This window comes from Sinocyclocheilus anshuiensis, unplaced genomic scaffold (assembly GCF_001515605.1).
Source record: "Sinocyclocheilus anshuiensis isolate Anshui unplaced genomic scaffold, SAMN03320099.WGS_v1.1 scaffold888, whole genome shotgun sequence".
Classification (NCBI taxonomy): domain Eukaryota; kingdom Metazoa; phylum Chordata; class Actinopteri; order Cypriniformes; family Cyprinidae; genus Sinocyclocheilus; species Sinocyclocheilus anshuiensis.
Window position 1 is genome coordinate 318,914 of NW_015549648.1, and position 8,329 is coordinate 327,242.

Consider the following 8,329-nt stretch of genomic DNA (forward strand, 5'->3'; position numbering starts at 1 on the left):
GCACACATCCGAAGCACACGCACAGAAAGCGGCTGTCACACGGCAAGCGAGTACTAAACTAAGTTTTCACAAGTGACAACGGTGTACCAGTTCTAATGCCATGGCGAAAGTTTGAGCAAAGAATGCTAACTGTTCTGTCTTTGGCTGCACAGACGAGCACAGAACACTATTTAGAGTCCCAGCTTTAAAGAGCAGGTCATATGGTATTTTAAAGTGTCCTAATATTGTGTTGGAGTCCCCTACAACAGGTTTAAATGCATCAAAGGTCAGAAAACATTGTAATTTTCTCAGAATATACATTTAATATTAATCATTTGCCAATGATTTCTAAACAGTTCGTTCCAAGCAAGTTCGGAGTAGTGTTGGGTCGTTCTTGAACGATTCGTTCATATTGAGTGATTAGTTCAGTCGCGCATGCGCAACATCCTATAGGTTCTGTTTTATGGGTCTGTCACGTGATGAACGAACGACTCAAACCCAAAGACTTGTCTGGTAAGAGGTAAGGTGAGCTAATCATAGACTGAAGACTCAGGTAAACAATGAATTAATCTTTTCTGTTTCTTATAGCAGTTTTGTATTGTTTGTAGTGTGATCAACGTTTGCGTTGTTTTCATTTAAGGATAGCTACGTTATAAACTGCAAAAGAGATATTTTTCAAAAACCCATATGACCTGCTCTTTAAAGGAGATGAGAGAGCAGAGGATTTATTGATTTAGTATATTATGCTGCTACCACATAGATCTAATATAAACATGCAATTTCTTTCCCAGCTGTTTACCTTCACAGACATAACTGACTGTTTTTGTAACTCATGGGTGTTTTTAACATAAACCTGTGTGTATTTGACAGTTTAAAGTTTAAACACAATAAGACATGAAAGAGAACACAATGGCGGCGCCGTGGGAAGAAACTTGCAGATTAAGGGGCGGTAATATTATAATAAGTTCCCCTTTCTACGTCACGGCAGGAGCTAAATCTGAGCGGCTTGTTTTTTCACAAGCTTGCAGAGAAAGGATTACCAAAAATGTACTGGGTTGTTCTTTTTCACAGTTTCTGGATTGGTAGATGCACCGAGGACCCGATTATAGCACTTAAACATGGAAAAAGTCAGATTTGCATGATATGTCACCTTTATGACTTAATGGGTCTTAGAGGAATTTTATGCAAAATCCTTGAGTTCATATTGAAATCTTGACTCATGGAGACATTGCTGAGATCTCTTCTGAAACTAGAAGATGTGGGGTTGTTTTCTCAGGAGAAGCATCTGAGAAGCATCAGACAAAACACTCCATTTGCTCTCTGTTTATCTCATCAAGAAGCAACTGAGAAATGAAAGAGATCTCATTTGTAATGTTCTGCAATCAAAAGTCAGAGATTTTAATATGAACTCAAACTTTCTCAACAAATTCACCCATCCCCATTGGTTTTATAGCTCTATATTTTCTCTGTCAATCTTTCTCTGTCTCATTTGTGTCTTGTTTTATTGCTTGCAAGGAATTTAAGAAGAATCCCCGAGACAAAGTTTACAATTTAACATGCTTGAGAACTCAATGAAGTAATCTGAGCAGCAAAAGAGAAACTTTTGGGCAATACAACTTTTCTCTGTGTATGATCTGATGTTCTGCATTATGGAAGTGACTCCATTCCTTTGTTTCTGAAATATGTAAATGTTATCTGACTGAATTCATCTTCACAGTTATTGTTTTGGCTGCTGCAGCACGTCTGCGTGGCTCGAAAGCTTGAAAAAGAAGTTTCTGAAAACACATTTTTTGGATGTGGAAATGGGTTAGCATGCGGGCTGCTATGACTCAGTGTGTGTGTGTGTGTGTGTGTGTGTGTGTGATGCGCTTCACTGGTGGCATGCCAACCTCTGGCTGCTGTTGCCCGGTAACACTTTACCACCGTTTTGCTCTCATTTCACCTTTATACAGACTTTTTGTCTTTTTCTCTGTGTATCTATTTTTTCCCCTTTCATCATAGTTTCCGGCATGTTATGTAATGTGAAAATGATAATAAACCAATATCACTGTTGTTTTATTGGGATTACTTGCCTGTCCTGACCATTTCTCTCTTTTTAATCGATAAACTCTAGAGTTTGTGTGTGGTTTTAGAAAGTATTTATACAATATATTTCCTAAAATATATTTCCCTAAAACATTTTGTTTCTTTTTTAAAATCTGGAAAACTTTGATGAGAAATATTGTGTGTTGCAGAATTATCTAAGCCTTGTCTTTTACTGCAGCATATCTGAGCAAAGTTTGAGACATTGTTGAGGTCTCTTTTGAAACTCTAGAGGAAACACATGAGATAATATGATCTGATTTCATTTGATTTCTGTCTGAGGAGAAACAATAGAGATATTAAGGTGATTTACTTGTTTTTCCGAGTCTATTCAAAAAATATCTGTAAATGCCTGCACAAAATCATTATTATTATGTTTGGATTTGTTTATGAGCATTTTTCTTCACATATTTTTGAAGTCACAATTTAAGGTTGAAGTTAGTATTTTTTATGGTAAAATCCCAGTTGAATTATAGTGTTAAAACATGTATGCTCACTGTAAAAAAAAAGTGTTTTTCAACTGCTGCCTTAAAATATTAAGTTTAGTCAACTTAAAAATGTATTGTTGTAGAAAGTGACAGCTTGGGCAGTTGACTAAACTTCATTTTTTAACTTACAGTGCTCTAAAAAAGATTTTTCTAAATTGTAAATAAAGATTATTGGTTTGTTTTAAAAGAAAATACAATTTCAGTCATTCTACTTCAGTTCATGTTCCATTCATTGTGTTACTTGCCATTTGTTTGTAATTATTTTTACAATTTCCCACAGATTTCTGAGTTTCAAAAGTAAATTCTACACCTTTTTTTCAGTGTATAAGTAATCTGTTTAGACATGTTAGTCAGTGTGTTTTAATGTGTAATCAGTACAGTAACATTTACTGGTATGCATGTCTAAGTATGCCCACCCTCATGTTTCGATCCTTCCTTCAGTGGAATTGTATGGGATTTTTTTTACCTGTTTTGTTTCCTTTGTCAATTAGAATCAATAGTAGAATATTTTTATCAATATTATTTTGGAGATTGTGTTGGTGGATATTCCTGGGATTTAAATAGTATAGTCAATCTGGTTTCTCATCCTCATGTTCCTCACGAAGTCATCTGGAGGTGTTTCATCGTGTATGTTTTATGCGTTCTAGCTTCTGTAATCTGGTTCCCTTTTTGTTTTCTACACCATTAACTCAGTTCTTTTCTCTGTCCTTCTCTTTCCTTCTCTGCAGCGGTGCCGTTTCCGCTGAGCCACAGGTTAAGCATGCGAGAGGTGTTCGACTGCGAGGGGAAACCGCGCGTGGACCTGCTGAAGGCTCACCTCACTAAAGAGGGCCGCTTGGAGGAGCCCGTAGCTCTGCGCATCATCAATGAGGGGGCCGCCATCCTCCGTCAGGAGAAGACCATGCTGGACATAGAGGCCCCTGTCACAGGTTACTGATAACAGACATCTCTGAGAAGAAAACAGGGCATGATCGGTAGACACAAACAGAAACTGTTATTGTTCCCAAACACAGCTTAATCTAGGTTTTCACATCCTAGCTGAGATGTAACCTCACAAGTGACATATTTGGATCACTACATAGGCAGCAACTCAATGCATCACACAAATAGCTCTCCACACGGGAGACTCAACTCATAATTGATTCCAGTAGGCCTAGAGTTTGGCGTTAGCATGTTGCTAAGCTTGCAACTTGATATTCTAATTGCAATAAAAATACAGCATGCATAAGAACAGGGTGTAATAGTACATTTTTATTTTTCATCATTAAACTAAATATAAATCGCCAGTTCTTGCCATCTTGTATTTACTCTGAGCTAAAGACAATGCATTCAGAGATTGCCTTCACCACAAAGAATATGTGCGACACTGCATTAAAATTGTCCAAAATAAGGCATCCATGTATACTTATTTGATGTTATGTTATTAAATTCAATAGTCTATTAGCTCTATATCAAAATCTACTGAGCTGATAATCCCAGAATGCATTGTGTTGGGCTCTGTGAAAATTTGGCAGAGGTCTGTGAAATATAATGTTGAATTTAAATATACACATTTTATTCATTACTAAAAATATTAATGTCTGCAGTATTTAATGTAAAGTTTACAGTTACACTAGGTTGGTACTATTTTAAGAAATGAAAGTAAATATATTTATAATGTTACAAAAGATTTGTATTTCAAATAAATGCTGTTCTTTTGAACTTCCTTAAAGAATCTATTTTCAACATTGATAAAAATGTTTCTTGAGCAGAAAATCAGCATATTAAAATGATTTCTTAAGGATCATATGACAGTGAAGACTGGAGTAATGATTCTGAAAATTCAGCTTTGCATCACAGCAATAAATGACATTTTAATATATATTTAAATATAAAACAAATAATTTAAATTGTAATAATATTTCACAATATTACTGTTTTTACTGTATTTTTAATCACATAAATGCATCCTTGGTGAGCATAAGAGACTTCTTTCAAAAAACATTTTAAAATCTTCCCAACCTCAAACTTTGAAACAGTATCGTGTCATATGTTTTTTTTAATTTATAACAACCAAAATTGAACATGGCTGAATATTTACCTTTATATACTCAATTTTGAACAAAACGATTTATTATATTCACGTTTTAGAGTAAAATAAGAGATATTTTGTCCTTTGTGATTTAATTTAGTCGTGTCAGATGATAAAAAGATACATACACATACATAAATATACTATAATATGAATATAAAATATATCTCTAGAGACAGGGAGTTTAAGATATGCATGTGCATGTATTTACGCAATTACACTACATACTAATGAATTTTGTGATTATCTCTCTCACCCTAATAAATTAGAAAACTTTTGAAAAGACAGGCTGAGAAGACATTAGGGAATAAATGACATTGTTAAGAGAGGTCAGATAATGAACTGCACCTTGTGAACTTAATTTCCCATGAGTCAAAGCGTCGTTCGGCACAGACAGCGGGTCTGACGCAGGACGAAGATGTTGCTCCTCAGCTATGAAAATTCCATCATTTAGCAGGCAGAGAAGCTGAACACGAGCACCTTTCCCTGCTCTCGCTGGCCTCACACCTGAGACCGAGCCTCTCCCTCTCTCCCAGCATGCATTTCTGAACCCTCATCAGCTGGTGGCCTGGTGAATTTCACACACAGGAGTCATTAAACATTAATGGCTCGCTGGATAACTGATTTAATTCCCTGGAACCCATTACAGAGAGAGATGGTTAGCTTTGTGTGCTTTCAGTCATTCAGACCTCTTGGCCTTTAACCCTTTGACCTCCCATTGGGAACACATACTCACAGGTGAATAGCTCCAATTAGACGACTTCATTAGATATAAAACAACACTCTTCAGTCTCTTTACACACATTTCAGTCAGGATGGTGATCAGCTTTTTCATTCTCATCTTGATGTTTATTGGATGGTTTCAAACTGATTTCAGCTATAACTATTGGATTTTATCATCATCCAGAGACAAGATCTTACAGTGTTGACAAAATAACCATACTTTGTATATCACAGAATAATTGCAAGAGCCATTTTGAAGTTCTAATATGTACTTGTGTACTAAAAATGAGGTCAATTATTCTCCACAATTTATTTTTACATGTTCGTGACTTTTAACTAATAGAAAGTTGACTTTCAGGTTGACGGCTCACTTTAAACTTTTTGTACATTTAAGTTGTTTGTCATAGGTTTGTTATGCAGTTTTGGTTATCATCAATGTTGTAAGCAGAGATTTAAAATGGAAGTTTTAATTTTGACTGGCCTTTGATTTACACTGGCAAATAACTGTATAACAATCATATATTATTCATTTATTTAATGTACCTGTGTGTTTAAAATTATTAGACAATTTAATGAATTAATAAATAAATCTAATCCTAAAATAATAATAATAAAAAAAATAGAATGGTAAGGTTTCTATGCTAACACTTCTAACTGTATACAATATTATTTATTTATTTAAAAATATTTTAAATAAATCCTATAATAATCTCTAATGCTAAAATACTTTTGTTTGTTGCAACTTATTAGTTTTTTTTTTCTTTTTAAAAAAACAAAACTTTTAAGTAGGAACTTGTGATAAAAGTTTTAATATCTTCCTTTGATTTTCACTGATAAATAAGCTTATGCCAGGGATGTCACTGATATATTTTCATACTGAATTGTTTTGTCAAACATTTGGGTTACATCAGAGTTTATTTAATGGAAACTCAACTACAGTTAAGAGGTCTCAATTATTCCCTCTCTTTTTCAAATGTCACAAACAGTCATTCTGCTAAATTCTTCATACTCTTCTAACTCTATTCTTTTACTCTTTTGCAAGCACTATTGTTTCCTTCAGCGATTGCCAATCTTTTTTGTGTTGTTGCAGTGTGCGGGGATATTCACGGGCAGTTCTTCGACCTGATGAAGTTATTTGAGGTTGGCGGGTCTCCTGCGACAACGAGGTACCTGTTTCTAGGGGACTATGTGGACCGAGGGTACTTCAGTATTGAGGTGAGTACATCCTAAGGTTATTTTCTTCCCTACTTAAGGACCATAGTTTGTAGTACACACCACCTTTGCCTAAATATCTTGATGTGGTCTGTGAAAGCATCTTTCTTTCTATCTATATTCTGTCCTTCAGTGTGTCCTTTACCTCTGGTCGCTGAAAATCCTCTACCCAAAGACGCTGTTTCTGCTGCGGGGAAACCATGAATGTAGACATTTGACTGAATATTTCACTTTCAAACAAGAATGTGAGTACTGGCACGAGGAAAACTCTGTCTTGTCATTTATGGTGTCTCTACACTTACATGTAAGGTGTGAAACTATACAATTCGTATAAACACAACATTTCACCTCTCCTCTGATGGAGGTCTTTTTCTGGAGCAGTCTCGTCAGACAGAAAGAGAGATGCAGAGAGAGAAAGTATGATTAGTAGAAAATTAATTTGCCTGTTAATGTTAGGCCCAGGGAGCCTGTGAGTGTGATTTCCCTGATGAAGGGAGTGAGGAAGAGTGGGTGCCCTCCTTTACCATCTGCTGACCGACAGAACACACACACACACACACACACACACACACACACTTATATACAAATGTTTACTGTGCTTTCTAAATTGGGACACACCATACACCTAAAATGAGTTTAAAATAAAACTAAATACTACTACTTCTACTAATAATAAAGTAAATAATTTAAAATAATCATTCAAACATTTTTTTTTTAAATGGATTATTTTATAAAATAAAAAAAATTAAATGTGTCATTATTTACTCATCCTCATGTTTGAAGTCTGAAGCATGATATAAAATTACAATTCTGAATATTAAAAATACAAATTTGAATTAGATCCAGCTGAATGAATGATTAAATATATATATATATATATATAGGGTTCCCACGCTTCTTGAAAGTACTTGAATTTCAGACATATGGATTCAAGGCCTGGAAAGTACTTGAAAACAAACATAGGTCCTTGAAAGTGCTTGAATTAAATTTGAAATAAATGTTGTTTATGGCGCTATTTAAAAAATTGTCCTATATGTTCTGTCAAAGACCGAACAAGCGGCACTGATGATTGGGGGTGGAGATGGGGGAGCGCGAAAAAAAAAACCGTGGGTGCGTCCGAAATCGCATACTGCTTAGTAGGTACTACATTTGAATTTGAACGTACTCGACCGTTAAAAAAGTACGTTCTATATAGTATGATCGCGAGTAGTATGAATGGAATTCGGACGTACTACATCCGCCATGTTGATGTTGTCACGTGACATGCACCTTCCCAACAGCGCCAAAATTTAAAGAGCCCTCACTACTGCGCGAACATGAGCAATGTTTCACGTAATTCTTACCGCTTCCATCGGCGTTTTAACGTTGATTGGATCAACAGCTTAGAGGAGGCGTCGGTCAGCTGCTCGCAGATCACGCCTTCGTCGACAGCTTGTAAATCATTTATCAAATAAGGTAAGTACAATCACCTATTTAGCTAACAAATTTTACCTCAGAATAAAAAGTCATGTCTGTGCACACCATTTGGAGCAACGAAAAAAAGTAATTTATTGTTATAAATAAATGCATAAAAATACACAGGACAAACAAAAGACATGAATCAATGAATAAACTTGAATGAATACATAATACACAATTAGATAAATAGAGAGAGAGAGGGAGAGAATGAATAACTTGCATACAATATATACATAGCCTAAATAAATATTAGATACAATATATACATAATATAATAAATAATATAAACATAATAAATATACATTCTAAAAAAAAA

At 35.0% G+C, this 8,329-nt stretch overlaps 1 protein-coding gene across 3 annotated transcripts in view; it reads left to right on the forward strand.

Moving 5' to 3' along the window:
- Window positions 1–8,329, forward strand: part of LOC107660165 (serine/threonine-protein phosphatase 2B catalytic subunit alpha isoform-like) — a 50,569-nt gene that overhangs the window by 22,173 nt on the left and 20,067 nt on the right. For all 3 annotated transcript variants that reach the window (XM_016449404.1, XM_016449406.1, XM_016449405.1), the window contains exons 2-4: window positions 3,278–3,478; window positions 6,434–6,558; window positions 6,689–6,800. In XM_016449404.1, the coding sequence (XP_016304890.1) occupies window positions 3,278–3,478; window positions 6,434–6,558; window positions 6,689–6,800 (438 nt within the window). The remainder of the gene's footprint in view (window positions 1–3,277; window positions 3,479–6,433; window positions 6,559–6,688; window positions 6,801–8,329) is intronic.